Source organism: Typopeltis vanoorti, chromosome 3 (assembly GCF_054136105.1).
Source record: "Typopeltis vanoorti isolate ZY-2024b chromosome 3, IOZ_Tvanoo_1.0, whole genome shotgun sequence".
NCBI lineage: Eukaryota > Metazoa > Arthropoda > Arachnida > Uropygi > Thelyphonidae > Typopeltis > Typopeltis vanoorti.
The window spans coordinates 106281484-106299286 of record NC_143551.1 but is presented as its reverse complement, the minus strand read 5'-3'; the positions used below and the strand labels follow the sequence as shown (position 1 = coordinate 106299286).

The 17803-nt window shown below is 34.2% G+C and overlaps 1 protein-coding gene across 2 annotated transcripts in view; it reads right to left on the bottom strand.

Moving 5' to 3' along the window:
* The window catches only part of spg (dedicator of cytokinesis spg), an 869351-nt gene that overhangs the window by 429650 nt on the left and 421898 nt on the right, over window positions 1-17803 (bottom strand). For both annotated transcript variants that reach the window (XM_090390789.1, XM_090390790.1), the window contains one exon: window positions 13340-13451. In XM_090390789.1, the coding sequence (XP_090246915.1) occupies window positions 13340-13451 (112 nt within the window). The remainder of the gene's footprint in view (window positions 1-13339; window positions 13452-17803) is intronic.

Below are 17803 nucleotides of genomic sequence, written 5' to 3'. Positions count from 1 at the left end.
CACCACGAGAAGGTGAGGATTGGACATTAGGTCAGAAGCCCTGGTCGGTTCTCCGCATTCCTTTAAAGGCTATGTGGAGGTCTCCTCTCAGTTATACAGCTTTGACCCTTAAGCACACTTTTATGATATTATCTTATAGATAATCATATGCAAATCTTGAATCAAATCACATAATGTATAATATTTATAACGTAATCTGTAGTTCTTTGCACTACAACTTTCTTGGTTTCCTGGAATCGCTCATTACATATTGAAATGAATGGCTATTATGAAGAAAACTGTTATGTACATATTTCCTGCTAATTTTGATATTATGTGGCAATTTTGAAGTAGCGATACTTTCCCTACAGTTTATCATTCGAAACATGTACAGGTGCTTGCATCAAAATGAAATATTCTAGATTTTAACTGCATAAATAAACCATCATGTATTATATTTGTAGTGTTTTTTTTCCTTTTTAAAGTTTTATCACATTTCAGCACATACTAGTAATGAATGTATCACTCGGATACACGTGACCTAAGCTGCAATTTTTTCAACTGCGAACTCTGCAGGGTTAACCTCCAACCAGCCAGGATATACGTCCAGCAAATCCTGGATACATTTTCATAATAGAATTAAAATTATATTTCGTCTTTGATATCCCCCTCTCCCCCCTCCTCTCCAAACTATCACACACATAAATACTGCTATGTAAACATGGGTGCACCTTCTTTTTATTTGAATTCATTATTTTTCCAAAGTAATTGTACTAGATAACTTGTAATATTCCGATACCAAAATTAAATTGTGATTATTACAAATGTGCAAATTTTGTATATTTTCTCATTTATATTATTTCCTGATAAATATAAATCATTAAATTATGTGATTATTGGGGAAATTAATGTTTAAAAAACAGTGTCATCATACAAAAGCACAATCAGAATAAAATTTGAAAAAGATATTTTTTTTTAATTTTTCTTATATAGGAAATTTTTTTTCACATGTATCCGCAATGAATTTTCTTGCGATTAATTTTCACCATGATTAAATTTCCAGTGATGAATTTCTCCACGATGAATTTTCCTCACAATGAATAGTCCCACAATGAACTGTCCGAACACGCATGCAAATACTACTGACCAATAAAAAAAAAAAAAATGTGAATGAACTCACAAAATACAAAGAAAGCCAAAGATTTGCACCTTATGATGTTTTAATACAATCATTTAATATAAATAATTTATACAGTGCATATTCATGTGGATTTTCAGCACACTTCTTCAGAAAGAGATCAATGGGTTGCTTTGAATTATGGCCAAACCAATTGAGGTTACAAGGTCAGTCTCTTATGTTTGTTAACTGTGCATATTCATCTGGCCAGTTTGCCTGTTCTGCATATGAAAAACCAGAGTTCTGAACACAAAATTCCATTCCACTGCTGTATGATACAAGCAAACTCAGCAATAGTTGAAATGCTCTTATAAAAAAGTTGATACCAATTACACCATAAAGTCAAGCTTTTATAGGGTGATCAGGAGGCAAAGCTAAAAGAATTTGTAAATCTAAACAATAATAAGAACAATGATGAATAAATACCCTCCTCATAACTGAAATTAATTTAGGTGATTCTGGTGTATCTGAAAACCTCTGCAGTTCACTAGATATGGATGAAGAAAGCCCTTTGGTTAGAAAGACCTGGATTTGAACCTTGTCTAGGACTAGAAGAACCTTACCAGGACTTTTCAACTGTAAGTTAGTCGGTCTCATATAGAGGTGGCTGAAACTTTGGTTTTAAATCCCACAGAACAGGACCAGAAGAACACATGCAGTTTATAGACACAATATGCTAGTCTCACAGCCTTAGTTACTTTTGCCATAAATAAAAAAAAATAATAATAATAAAATTAATAAATAAACATCTAATGTATCTGCTTCAGCAATGCAAAAATCACCCCCCCCCCATCACAGACCTGGTTGGTTAGTGGTTTACTCTACAAACCAACAGGCAGTGATTACTACTGGCATAGATGTTTGTGAATATCTTTTTAAGTGGGAGATGAGTTTCATCATCTGGGTGAGACTACTGCCTCTCTTAAAAGAAACCTGAAGTGCCTTGAGAAAGTGTCATGCTTGTAGCAAACTACCTAGATTATGTAAAAACTACAAAAATACAATAAAAATTTAAAAATCTCTTAGTTCACCCACTGTACTAATGTATGTATGATATATTTACAATTTCTTGTGGCTGAGAATCACATTAAAAAAAAATAAGACATGTAAATTTTTCAGTTTTTGTATTATTTTCTCATGAATTATTCAATAATAACAATAAAATTAAAAATTTTTGTCACTTATTCTTATAACTATATAGAAGTAATGTAGTTTGAATATCTCGAACATATTTCACACAAAATCTCATCTCTTTACTTATTATTACAGCTCAGTTAAAAGTAAGAACTGTAAAATAAGCAGACTGCTTCTGCTACGTGAATGTATGTATGTGTGTGTGTCATTTATTTACAAGTGATATCAACCTGCATGATGGACTGCATCATTTTATTGCTTAGAGTATAAAATAGGGACTCAAAATTAAAAAAAGGTTTTCACAAAAAAATAACTTCACAAAAAAAAAAGTTTTTGTGAAGTTAAAGTGACTGAATGGATTTGAGAGAACCTAATGGTCATGAAGGCCTTCTCAAAAATTTTTCCAACAGGAAGAAAAGAAGGAAAAAAAAGAAAGGACTACACAAAACACCTGGATGATCTCAAAGAAATATTTCTGCTATTATTACACATTAAAATAGGTCTCATGAAAAATTCTGTCAAAACAATGGAAAATAATGTATCCTCATTCTAGTGCTTAATAGATGGATTCCAACAACTGATGCCAAATTTAAAAGAAGATATATTTGTTGAATCTCAAATTTTAAAATGATTAAAGTATGGAGAATTCAGTCTCACGAAAATAGAATTTAAACCTAGAAATCTGTCAGATATTTTTGTTCAGTGTTTGGGCAACAATAAAGCTGAAAATTATTATTATTATTACAAGGATATCTTCATTTTGAAGGCTCGCTGCACGAGGCCCACACTAACCATTATTCACATAATGCCTATCATTCTTCCTCTTCTGTCCCAGATTACATCGCATCAGGAACATATAGTCTGTAAATGCTTTGCATCGGTTCCTTATCTTTGTCATTAGTCTCTGTTCTACCAAACTCTTCATCTCACATTCTATTAAAGTCAATTTCCTCATATATTTTTAGGATAACTGGGCTTCATCTTCCCCTGAGGATTCCATTCAAAGGTAACGTGACTGATTTCTTGATGATCTTTCCTACCTAAGTATATGTCCAATCCACCTAAAGTTTCATTTTCTTATTCATAGCTTAACATTTTGATGATTTTTTCTTTTCCATAAAAAATTTGATTTAATTTAATAATTTAACACATTTGCTGCCACGCTACTTCGACACAGTTTGTTCCCATATGCCAAATTTCCCTTCTTCAAGGTTAGTACACGTAATCTCATTGCTGGCAGTAATCGACATACGAGTATACTCATAGTTGGCTTGTGCAGAGCATATACCATCTATGAGTATATACAGTTTTGCGCCTAGCTCCACAAGCCAAGCATTTTCACTTCTTCAAGGTCAGTACGAATAATCTCATTGCCAACGGTAAGCGTCATACGAGTATACTCGTAGCTGGCTTGTGTGGCTCATATACCAACTATGAGTATACTCGTAATCGGCAGCGAATGTGTTAAGGAAATTCCTGGAAATGGAATTTATTAGAGCCATCAATTATGAGCAAATTTAAGTACTACTTATGTGTTCTCATAGATATAGACTATGAGAACACAGACACAAGAAAGTTTATTACTAATTTAAATAACATATTTTGATCTGAAACTTAGAGATCATTTTCAGTGTAACTGACCATTCAAAAAAGGTAGAATAACAAAAACAGATTTCATAAATAAGAAATTAAACATGCTAGCATAGTAACAGTAGAGTAGATATGAAACTGATATATATATATATATATATATATATATATATATATATATATAAGAGAGAGAGAGAGAGAAGAGAAAAAAAACATGCTAGCATGAGGCTCATTTCTAACTTATAAAATCCACCATTGTTATTCTACCTCTTTTGAACTGTGAAGATTCACATTCACAGTGAAGATGATCCATCTGTTCACATAGTTTACATTTTCTGTGACATGCCATTATTTAGAAGTACAATCCATATACAATCTCTATCAATAGAACTGGCGACTTTTCATAATCTTCAAACAGTAAATATACGTGAGATTTCAATTTATCGGACTTCTCGATTATTATTCTTAAGGTTAACATTAATGTGGTCTTATAAAAGACTGATGTCTTTTCATGTTCTCATCTCAAATATGAAATGTTTTTGAAATGATGCTCTTGCAATTTAACACAGCAGGTTTATGCCCCCTTCAGTTATTACATTTTTCTAAATATCCTTTCATTGGTATTTTTACTATTACCCCTGTATTGCAATCACCTAGGGAACTTCTCTTTTTCCAAATAGCATTCTATAATAGATAGAGAATAGCTGTAGTAGTTGTGATATCAGTTTCTAAAACTTTTGTAGTGACAAAGAAGTCCTACAAATTTCCCATTTCTTTAATTACCTTCTTCATCTCCAATTTAGATCTGGGGAGGGAGGGAAGTATCAATTTTTAGTTCCATTCTTCTTCATTTCCATTTGTATTCTACTGCTATTATTGTTTAAGTAAGATATGAGCATGGAGTCAACATAGATCACAGAATCTTTTGGTCAAATAACCATCATTCATAGATGCCATTTTACATCTGAGTGCTTATTCCAAGAGAGTGCCCAATCTACTAAAATCTACTACATCATTCAAGCTTGAACTAGAATGACTGTGCTTCCTCACAAACAATTTGTCAAAGTAATATCCTTATTAATTATAAACAATAACCTTTTGTGTGTGTGTGTATCACCTTTATATTCAGTTGTACTATACTACTCTATCATACAGCTCATATCTCACTTGTGAAATCCACTGTTATTATTCAACCTTTTAGAACTGTAAGTTATGTAGTGGATGACTACAGATAAGATGGGGAATTACATAGTGTAGATGGTGGATGTATGGTGGCAAGTTCCCTCCTGCAATAAGGCCTTGGAAACCTTGTAGGTGTCATGCAATAATATTAATAATATATGAGTTTCAGATTGAAATATTTGGTTATATACATTAGTAATAAACTTTCTTGTGTTTAAGTGTCCATATACTGCATTTCAAATCACAAGTACTTCTTAAAATACAGGTGGCTGTAATGTTGTCTCCATCTTTCCAATTGTTCTTCTGTTGTCATGAGAATTTTCCATTTAGATCCTTCCTTGGGACATTAATTTGCATAACATGACCAGAAAGTCTTCCTCTTCTTGCATGCATTCTTTAGCCAATTTCCATGTATGAGAATAAAAACTAAGGTTCTGGAAGAAAAATCTTGTTGCCTCTATCTGTAAGTATCGCTAGTGTCATGATGAGAAGTAGTGGCGTATTTGAATGGTGTTACATAAAGTGTTTTTTTTTTCCCTAAATTATATTATGTAGATTTGTATAATAGTGTTTTTGTGTGATAGCCAGACAGGATATAATCGTTGTGCAGCAGTATTGTGGTTAAGTGTTCACTTCAGTTTTTATCTTGATTAATGCAGAAGTGCAGGTCTCGACTTGGAGATTAAGTTTTTACCTGGACTTTTTGCAGTGAACAAGATGCAACAATTGTTTCATGTATGCACCCAAAATCTTTAAAGATTTATGGAGTGTTAGATGGAAATAAAAAGGAACATATTATAGTATGTGAGAAGCACAATGAAATGCTAGGACATTCCAAAAATGAGAACAGTGTTACTGGAAATAATCAGGAAATGGATAAGGAGTGCTTGCAACAGTAATAACAGAAGTGATGTGGAAGAGCTTAGGCAAGAGTTAATGAAGATGAAGAGTCAAGTTATAGAGGAGGAAAGTGAACATTTAAAGAAGAGCATAAGTGGTGTAAATAACAAGGAAGTTAATAAGAAGCAAATATAAGGATCATAGTGTGGCTTTGTATGGTGACTGAGGGCATGGTAAAAGTTCAAGTGCACAAGACCTGTTTTACAATAAAATAAATATCAGATCCTTTGCATAGAAGGAAGGAATGGGCATCGAAATTAGTAGTAGCAGTGGACAAGTCATTTGTGTCCACTGCTACTACTAATTATTTGTGTAAGACAAATAATGTGAAATTATTTGTCTTATACAATAGTAATTACAAAGAATGTGAAAAGGGATTTTAAGAAGTTGTTAAGGGAAGTGAAGAATAATAGTATCATTTGGAAAGTGGTTAGTTTGTTGCTCAGATATGACTAGTGAAGTGAGAAAGAGAGCAATGATACTGAATGACAAAATAGCTAATTGTGTAGATTTGAACAGGAGCGTGTTCAATTTATAAATGTATGGAATGAATTTGAAGGGAAGTTAGAATGGTTCAAAACTAATGGAATGCATTTGAATTGGTTTGGTCTTGATCATTTGGAGCGACTGTTGTTTAATAAGAATGCACAAGGTCCATACAAAATAATTTTATTATTATTATTATTTGACACCTCCAGGGAGTCCATAGACTCATCGAGGGAGGGCACCTGCTCTACAGCTCTGTCTCCACCAACTGACCACAACTACACCAACGCCATCTACCACTGATCACCACCACTGGTATTTCCACAGACAATCACAAACATCCATGCCCATGGCAGGATTTGAACCAGCAGCCTTTTGGCAGGAGAGCGGATACGCTAACCACTCGGCCAGCCAGCCTGGCTGGCTGAGTGGTTAGCATTATTAAAATTAGTACCACTAAGAGTCAGAGAGAAGTTGAGAAGCAGGTTGTGGAAGGATAGGGAAGAAAATGGCTACAAAGGTGAGGAAGTGATTCAGTGCAAAATGGTGAGCATCATAAGAATATAAATGAAACTCAGAGAGGATCACAGAAACAGGGATGGTCAGAACAAAGAGAGAAGTGCACTATAGCAGAGAGAGTAAAGAGTGATTGTGTTGATAGGATGGCCTCAAAGAGTAGAGAATTAATATGCTTATATACTAAGGTATGGAGTACCACAAATAAAGGGACTGAGTTTGTAGCACTGATTGAATCAGTATGTCCAAAGATAATTGACATAAGTGAAACTTGGTTGACTGAGGATGATATACTACTGTCAGGTGAGGATGATATACTCGAAATGGTATGATACAGAATTTTCTGAAAGTATAGGAAGATCATGAAAGGGGGGGGGTATTGTTAATGGTAGCAGAGGAATTGTGTCCTTTAAAAGTTGAAGTTGAAAATAGTAGTACATGTGAAGATTTTGAGGCTGTTTGGTGTGAAGTTGAGATCAATAGAATAGTATATCTAATAGGATGCTGTTATAGGCCAGGGAATGTGGAGAGTACTGATTGTGAAATGTATAGACAAATTAGTTGGGCAAGTAAAAGGAAGATGATTCTAATGGGAGATTTTAATTATAGGAATGTAGATGGGAAAGAAGAGATAGTGTACAGTAACAAGGAGAGCGAATCTGTTGAGTTTCTGCAGGATAACTATCTAAAGCAGCATGTGATGGAAGCAACACAAGGTTTATCGGTGTTAGATTTGGTGATATCCTCAAGGATGTGGTTGTAAACAAGGTATCAATGCTGCACCTGTTGGTGAAAGTGATCATGAGGTATTGATTTGGAAGGTAGTCAAACAGGAAAAAGTTGTTATCAAGAAGTCTATGTGTGGAACTATAAGGCGAGTGATTATCAGAAGCTCCATACTCAACTAGCATCAATACACTGAGTTGACGAATTGTGTAGAAAAGATGTTGACAGAGCATAGTAAATGATAAGGCAGTATCTAACATAAGCAACGCATAGCTGCATATCAAGGTTAACTGAATAAATAGAATAGGAATGAGATGGATGAACAGTGAAATCAAGCAAGCAGTGTTACAAAAGAAGTTGTAATGGAGAAAGTACAAGACAGATTGCAGTGAACAGATGCATGAAGAATATAAAGTGCAGGCCAGAAAAATGACAAGCAAGGTTCAAAAGAAAAAGTAGAATATGAGAGGAGATTGGCCAGTCAGATCAAAGCTAATCCAAGGGAACTTTTCTTCTATATAGCAAGCAAGAGGAAAAATAACTATGGTAGGTTGATGTGGGTGGATAGCTATGGTAGCAGAGTAACCACAGCAAATGATATAGTGAAATTATTTAGTGAACACTTCATCACTGTATATCATAGTGGTGGTGTGAATAATACTGTGCAACATGTAAAAGAGAGGCAAGACTTAGGAGAATTAAAGACAAAAGAATTGGAAGTGTATCAAGCATTGCTCAGGTTAGATGTTGATAAGGCTGTGGAAATGAATTTAAAAGAGTTAGCCATGCCCTTATCCTAGTTATTTAATGAGATCTTGCAGTGGATAAAGCTCCTAAGGTATGGAAAGAAGGCAAAACAAACCTCTCCACAAGCAGTTCTGGTTCAAGAACAGAAGTTTCCGATTATAGACCAGTCTGTATATCTGTAGTTGTGATCAAAGTGTTGGAAAAATTGGTTAGATATAGAATACAGGGTTGGGTTGATGAACATAAGATTCTCTATGATGGTCAGCATGGATTTGTGAAGGGCAGATCTTGCTTTAGCAATCTGTTTATGTTTTATGATATGGTGATAAATGTGTTGGATAATGGAAAATCATATACAGTGATATTCTTGGATTTTGCAAAACCATTTGATAGATTACCACATGATATATTGGTGTACAAGCTGCAGAGAATAGGAATAGATAGTATATTGGTTAGATGGATTAGAGATTGGCTCTTTGAATGATACCAGCAAGTTGTGTATGATGGAGCTGTGTGTCAGAAAAAGAAGGTAACTTCATGCCTCAAGATTCTGTTCTTGGGCCTCCTACTGTTTAACTTGTTTGTTAATGATATTTAATGTGAACTGACTGGGATAAATCTCCAAATATTATCTATTGATGCAAAGTTAGGAAAAATTATCAGGAATAATGCTGATGAATATAATTCTCTATAGGAAGATTTCAATAGACTTTTAGCTTGGACAATGAGTGGGGTTGCATTTATTAACCAACGTCAATAAATGCAAGGTGTTACACTTTGGGATACAGAGATATAAAAGGCTACACACTGTATTTGGTGAAGTTATACTTCAGGAAGTGGATGAGATTCAGGACCTTGGAGTGATGATGCACAGTGGACTGAAGTTTCAAGGGCACATCATATTGCTGCTATGAAAAAAAAATACATTGACTTGTAGGAATAAGGAGGTGGTGGTGCATCTGTATAAGGCATTGGTCAGACCACATATGAACTATTATGCTCAGATTTGGTCACCTAGTTTTAATTGTGATGTGGACGCAGTGGAGAGGGTAAGACAAATAACCAAAGTAATATCAGGACTCTATAGTGTTGGTTATTAAGAGCATTTGAGAGAATGTGGATTACAGAGGTTGGTGAATAGGAGGAAAAGAGGAGATATGATAGAGACATTCAAGTAAGTTAAGGGATTCTATCAGATTAATATAGAAATTGTAGAAAGAGTGGATGTTAAGATGGGAAAAATGAGAGACCATCCCTGGAAGTTGTATAGAGATGCGGTGAAGGGAGTGAGAAGTAGATTTTTTATGTGGAGAGTTGTTAGTGAGTGGAATGCATCGCCTGAGTGCAAGTAGTGTAAATAACTTCAAAGTTCATTATGATAGACATGTTTTGGGTTGAGTGGGCCTCCCATGATGTCTGTTGACTTCAAATAATAATACCAAAATTTTATCTGTTTTTCCTTGTTTATTTATCTATTAATTTATTTGTGTTTCTTTTTTGAATGCATAATTATGCAGTTCCAATTATTCAGGTGATGATTTGATCCTATATCAACACACCTCAACTAGCCTGGATCATATCTTCCTAATTATGCCCTGATTATTCTTAATTCCATGAATATAGAGAATACTAATGCTATTACTATGTCCTATATTCAGGATACCTCAGAAAACAACATTACCAGACCGTTAAAGAAATATAGTCTCAGTACCACTTCAAACTTCATATGAAGCAGGCTGCCATGTGCATTCCTCACTGGAATATCTTCAACATTTATCTGAAAGAATATAAGAAATATTCCGTGGCCTACAGAATCAAATGGAAGAAACTATACACGACCATAGCTTAACATCAATAAAGTGGTCATGACCTCCCATTAAAAATGAGGCCTTCTACTAATGCCCATAGAGGTGTCTTTCCTAGAATTTTAGGCTTCCAATCTAATGACTTCCACTTTATTTCAAGTTTGCAATAATCACACTACAGCATTTTTTCTAATTTACCTCCAATGATGTCTCTGAAACAGAGACAAAATTACTAGATTTATTAAGCTGTCCTGTTGTTTGTTCCTATGTGCTATCACTCTTCCATTAAACATAAAATATGAGCCTATAACCAGACATTTCTTCAGATCCGAAAATGACCTATTTATTCAAGGAACCAATGTAATACGTTGTCAAAAATTTTTCGTAACGATTGCAATCATTGTTGTTACCAAGTAGCAGCAGATCAGTCAAAATGTGGAAAATAGCAATCATATTTTAATTTGAATATCATTGAAATCACTACTATTTTCACTCAGTAGCTACAGTGTTGTGATTGGTGAAAAATAACAATTGCATAAGATTACAAATCCACAACCAATCTCTCAAACAAGCATACTTATTTAAATATGTGCATTTATTTAATGAAAACTTTGCAAAATATAAACTGAAATAATTCTTTATGCAGAGGTCAGTTTACATACAAAACAGAATACTGGTAAACAGCTAGTTTATTTAATAGTACTGATTCACAACACAGAATTATAAGACAATAATTAATATTTATTAATTTATTGTGCTGATATATTGCTCGTATTATATCCAGCCTCTTCAAAGCACAAGAACAGTTTATCACAGTACACAAACAGCAACAAAATAGTATAACAGTGGGACTAGTTTAAAAAATAACAGCCAACACAAAGAATCAAAATCATAAATGGTCCCACTGATCGTTGGATAAAGAGAGAGAAAACAAACGTTCATTACATCTTAAAATGACTGTCTTCCAGATTTTTGGTAAATTGATACAGCCATACTTTTTGAGGTTTGGAGTATGTTTTAAAGCTACTGCTGATTCTAAAAATAAACTCTCTGATTTATGACTTCTGTGTAGCACTTTTGTTTATTCCATGATCCTGTGTGGAGGGGCATCCAAAGCATGGTCTGCTAGACCTGACTTGCCATAATAATAGTGCCGAATGTATTTTTATATTCACCAAGGCAGATGTCACAGTTCTTCCTGTCTGTCCAAAGTAAGCCAGGTCACAAGAACAGGGCTATCCATATATGCTTATTAAATTACTTAAGGAATTTACAACGTACAAATGATATAAATTAAACTTTAATCTATATTCCAATATTTCGGCAACGTCACGTTGCCATTTTCACAGGAACTTAAAATAAAGACACATGCATGCAGGCACTACACACAGTAACCGAGGACGAAGCAGGAAGCTGTTGTTTCTCCTAAAAGTCCTGAAGGTGCCCCCTAGCGGGCTATGTAAGTATTCTTGGCAGTTGGGCTGAAGGTCTTCTGATGTAAGTCTCCCAAATTTGGGGCAGTCTCATGCAACCAAATTTGCTGAGGTCTGGCATGTTTCTTAGGGCTGAGGTTGATTCCATGAATAGCCTTTCAAATTTGAATTTACTACAGTGTATAACCGTAGCTTTCTTCCATCGTATTCTGTGGTGAGTATCCAGAGCATGGTCTGCAAGACCAGAGTGGCTGTACTGGTTAAAACGGATGTAGTCCTTGTGTTCTGAAATTCTGATATTCGCTGTTCTGCCTGTTTGATCAAAATAGGACAGCTTTACAGCTGCAAGGGACCTGGTATACACCAGGTAGGTCTAAGGGAGGTGGTTGGTCTTTAGTGGAGTGGATAAAGGATGCCAATTTTTTATATGGTCTGTAACAAGAGGTCAAGCTATGTTTTTTTAGGATTTTGGTAATTTTTTCTGAGGTGCCTTGGATGTAGGGAATGGTGATAGATTTAGAATAATCCTTGTTGTGAAAAAGTGCAGGGGGGGGGTTAACTAGTGTCAATAGCGAATATCAGAATTTCAGAACACAAGGACTACATCTGTTTTCACCAGCACAGCCACTCTGGGCTTGCAGACCATGTACTGGATACTTGCCACAGAATACGATGGAAGAAAGCCACGGTTATACACCGTAGCAAATTCAAATTTGAAAGGCTATTCATGGAATCAATCTCAGCCCTAAGAAACATGCCAAACCTCAACAAATCTGGCTGCAGGAGACTGCCCCAAATTTGGGAGACATAGATCAGAAGACCTTCAGCCCCAATGGCCAAGAATACTTACATAGCCTGCTAGGGGGGCACCATCAGGACTTTTAGGAGAAACAACAGCTTCCTGCTTCGTTCTCAGTTACTGTGTGTAGTGCCTGTATGCACGTGTCTTTATTTTAAGTTCCTGTGAAAATGGCAAGTTGTCAAAATATTGAAATATAGATTAAAGTTTAATTTTAATTTATATCATTTGTACATTGTATATTCCTTAAGTAATTTAATAAGTATGTATAACCAACATCTAAGCCTTTCTACGAGAATGGCTATTCATATACTCCCGGATGTGATAAAAAAAAGAGAGTTTGTCCTTAGGTGAACGGATGAGAGTTGCCAATTTGACATATAGTTTAGATATGGTGTGTAACTGATATTTAGTAAGCATTCTAGATAACTTTTCAGATGTGCCTTGAATGTATGGGATGGTAACATTTTTGCTTTATTCTTGTGTAATACACAAAAGGCATTGGAGGGGATTTCTGAGGAGCAAGTATTTGTTCTATTCTATGGGGATTATAGCCATTGGCTAAGAAAGTGTAATGCAAGTGATTTCAGTGGTAAGAGCATTGTCATTGGAACAGATAGCTCTGGCTCTGTGACTTAGTGTTTTTACAATACTATACTCTAGAACTGGATGATGGTATGAATGTTTATGCAGGTATCTTTCTGTATGTGTAGGTTTTCTATAAACAGACAAAGAAAATAAGTTAATAAATATTAATTATTTTCTTATCATTCTGTGTTATGAATCAATACCGATAAATAAACTAGCATGTACTACAAAACATAAGCCTTTCTACTCATTTGATAAGCAGCTATTTTTAACTTACTTGTGTAGGAAGGATTATAAGGTCATGGTTGATAGCCAACATTCGATTAAAGGAACTAAACAATGCATACAAATCTGATTTGAAAGCCTCTTCACTTTGATCTCCTGTTGCTCTATAAAGATAAAAAAATGTACATTTGAATTATTCTAGATTCAATTTAGTTATAAAATATCACATAAAAAAAGAAAAGAAAAAGTAAGCTACATAACATTTTTTTGTCAATTAAATTGCATCTCCACTAATATATCTTATATGATCCTCTATTTACAAAAACATGCTTCTTCCACAATTCCCCCCCCCCAATCCATTATTTTAAATTTTTCTATACAAATAGTCATGAGGAATTTTTATTCCATCTATCTTTTTACAATAGGCTCAATGGCCTGTCATGGTCAAGTAACTTGGCATGTTACAAACCTGATTACAATAAGACAGTTAATTCTATCTGCATTATCTATTATGTCATAAAAGTGTGTGTGTGTGTGTGTGTGTGTGTGTGTGTGTGTGTGTGTGTGTGTGTGTGTGTGTGTGTGTGTGTGTGTGTGTGTGTGTGTGTGTGTGTGTGTTCGTTCATTCGTTCTTCTGGCCAGTTTGCCAGTTGTGCAGGATATAAAAGTTCAGTTTCCAGGAGGAAAACCCAGCCACCTTTTCTGAGAATGGTAAACTTGCATTCAAGTGAAAAACCTTATAAAGGTTCCTTGCATCCTAGATGAGATTCGACTCCAGGTATTTCCACCCAAAAGGCATCACTGATATTGACTGAACTACACAAGCTCTAGGATTTTTCCCCCCTCATTCAGATATGGTGAATTCCCATACTGCCATAAACAATTAAGAGCATTTTCCTCCATGCCATGAAAGAATGATTCTTTAATGTAGAGTTAAAATCGGAATCCATAATAAAACATAAAATACATATAAAAAAGTGGAAAGACATTTAATCAACTATAAGTAATTATAAAAAATATTTTTGTTTAAGTTTCTTAAACCATTATCAGTGTAACAGAACAGAATTAGGAAATTTAAACAACAATGTAAGCACATGGAGAATGGTATCTTTTTCATGTGCAATTGTGAGAGTCAGATAAATATACTATTAGGATCTGAAATATGTGTGTTAGTGAGTGTATGTATGGAACTATATTTAAAATATATATAATTATAGAAATACAGTTTTTATAAAATTTTTAGAATTATATCAAAATTGTATAATTGTATTTCTTAAATTTTTATAAAATTTAAGAAATACAATTACTGATAACGATTTCCCAAATTTTGAATCTGCAGATAATCCATTATTGAGATTGAGGTCCAGGCTGTGAAAGGTACCTCAGCATTTTCTTTAAAAAGGCGAATTTGTGGGAGAAACTGCACAATAATTTAGCATAATCCCAGAGAATGATGTTAGTTAGCTACAGAATACTCTATGATGAAGCTAAATCACTGAACAAATTTGAACACCTTTTTAAAGAAAGTGCTGAGGTCCTTATCCACTGCTCAAAACCTTAATGATGAAGTGTCAATGCCCAAAATTTGGGACTGTTATCAGTAATTCTATTCTTAATTACAAACACTCAGATAACTATATCAAATCCTAACTAGCATTAGATTTGTTGGCTCTCTCTCATGATCTCAGAACAAGTGTGTGTTAAATAAGGGTAAGTTTGCCTCTATAGCCATGCTAAAAGTATAAGAAATGAAGGTGAGTTTGTAGCTTTGAGAGATTTGGTTTGATTGTGAAAATTATAGAAGTTGAAAGCTATAGTATATTTAATATATTTCAGAAGGAAGAGTGTGGAGAGGTAACATGAAAGGAAAAAGGTGATCAGAAGTTTTGAATATAGTTGCTATGTGCACCTCACTGTGAAATGAGAGATCTCTGTTCTAGATGGAAAGAGCAACCATGTAGTCTTGACCTAGTAGATAAACTGGCATGTGGAAGTTCAAGAAAAGAATTATTGTAGACTTATAATGCAGGTGATGACACAGACTCAAAAGCAAGCTGTGCTATAGCATGAGTGGAAGAACACGAAGGAAAAGAAATAAGTAGTGGGTGCACAGAATTATTGCTAATTAAGAGGTAGCTGATAACAGCACTGGTAAAATGTATTCCAAAGTGAGGAGGATAAACAAGTTGAGTAAAAAGGATAAGTAAGGAGGGAAATCAAACAGAAATTGCAAGTGAAATGGAGGTTACAGCATAAGTATAAACAGGAAGTTGACATTACATGACCATACGATTCAATTTAGGAAATATATTAAGGGGGGGAGGGGGGAATTGGAATATGAGAGGAGCACATCAATACAGATAAAAGATTTGAGGGTTACATAATCAGGGCAGTTGGAGGAAGAAGCATGATTATGGAAGAATGATCTTGTTGGATAGCAAAGTAACTTTGCACATGGCACAACAGAACTGTTTAATGATCACTTTATCAGATATTTCATTCTGATGGAACACACTGAGTTTTGGCAAATGAATGAAATTGATATATTTTGATTGCATAGACTGTATGTCAATAAAGCAAGGAATGGATGAGATTTCACTGCATGTGACTATGGTTTTATTAATTTATGGGATAAGTTTGTTAATAACTAGAAATAGTCTGGTGGCAATAGTATCCATATACCTACTGGGGATCCACTGAGATCAGTAAGACTATTAAATCTACAACAATTTTAAATGATTTAGAAGAAATGAAACCAACCCAAGATAAATGACTGGAAGTAAAAATAAAGAGTACTCCAAATAATAACAGAAGAGATGGGGTATTCACATTAATGAAAGAGGGAAAGTTAACATTCAAGTACAATCTGAATGATATCATGTTCTTACACTAATGAATTAAGCTGGAAAATAAGTTCCTAGTTAAATTATTGATAGAGGAATTAAGCTACATACTATAAGGATTTCTTTCATGACTTAACAAAGATATTCTTCATACTGAAGTTCATAGTGGTAATTGTGTCATCAGGAGATATTAGATAGAGAAAACAACAAGAATGCTATTATCAGGAACTACAAGATCAATGACACACCAAACTCTATTCAGGAAAAAAAGTTTGTCATGTGCTATTTAAGCAGAGTCAGCACAGTTAAAAGTAGCATTGGGTTATCATAATGGTGGAAGTAAGGAAAATATAAGCATGTTATTTAAAAAACAAAAGGAAAAGTAATGAATTATTAATGGTGGAATTTAATACAGAGCATACTGTTTTGGAAGAATAAAGCAACTGATAAATCAACAGGTTCTAATTTTTGGAGCAACTTCATGATAGTAACATGATATAATATGTCATGAAATTCAAGATCCTATTCCCTACTAAAGGGGAACCGATTTGTAGTTTTCGTCCTAACATCAGATGAATTAGTGGAGAACTATATAAATTCATTAATGTCCATATGTGATAGAGATAATTTCAATCAGTAAGAGGGATTTAGATAAAAAAAAAAAAATGAGAAAGCATCAGGAATGGATTTTAAGAAAAATAAACTGAGGATATGATAAGACAATACATTACCTGAGAGACATTATTTAATAGAAAAGACAACTGCACTACTTATAGGAGACCTGAAGTGGTTTGAAAAAGTTCTATGTTTGGTCTCTAGAATAGGTTTTATAGATTACATAAAAAACTAAATAAAAAAAAACAAAAAATATATATAAAATTAAACAAAAACAGAAAATAATCCTTATCCCATTAGTGGAACTAATAAGATATAGATTTATAATCCTTCATAGGCAGGGAGTTTTTTTTTTTTTTTAAGTGGATATAGTTCGCCCACCACTTCTAGATCCCTTCTTGGTTTTGTGCCAAGAATAGTCGATTCATGCTGAAGGGGAGAAAGAAATGAAGGATATACGAATTGGTCGCCAACATGTGAAATCACGTGCTTTCTTGTCTGTCGATGTACTAGTACTAGCTTGATTTTTGTTGTTCTCTTTTTGCATTATTTTTTTATTATTAATTTGTATATGATGGATCCAGTACAGTCAACAAGTTCTATTGTTACACGTTTCAGTAGCTCTTGCAAAAGAATATTGAATAATGTGCTGACATTCTGCGAAAAAGAATCGTCAGAAAGCCGTCTTCTTGTTCCCCTTTCTCAAGTCATAAAACGTGCAAGTGCAATTGCGGGCGTATCGGGGTCGACTGTTAAAAGAATTCGTAGGGAATCAAAAGGTGAAGGTAAGCCAAAATTTAAATCTCCTAAAAAAAGCGCCAGAGAAAGAAAACCATCGAAACTGTAGCTTTGAATGATTTTGATGTAGACGTTATAAGAAGAGCTATTCACGAATTTTACGTGGTCGAGAAAAGAGTGCCAACTGTTCCAAAATTGATTCCTGTGCTTAAAGAAAAAATTAATTTTCCTTGGAAAAGAGAAACTTTAAGGAAAATACTTCATGAAATCGGATTTTGTTTTAAAAAGTCCCAGAATAAAAGGAAACTTATCATGGAGCG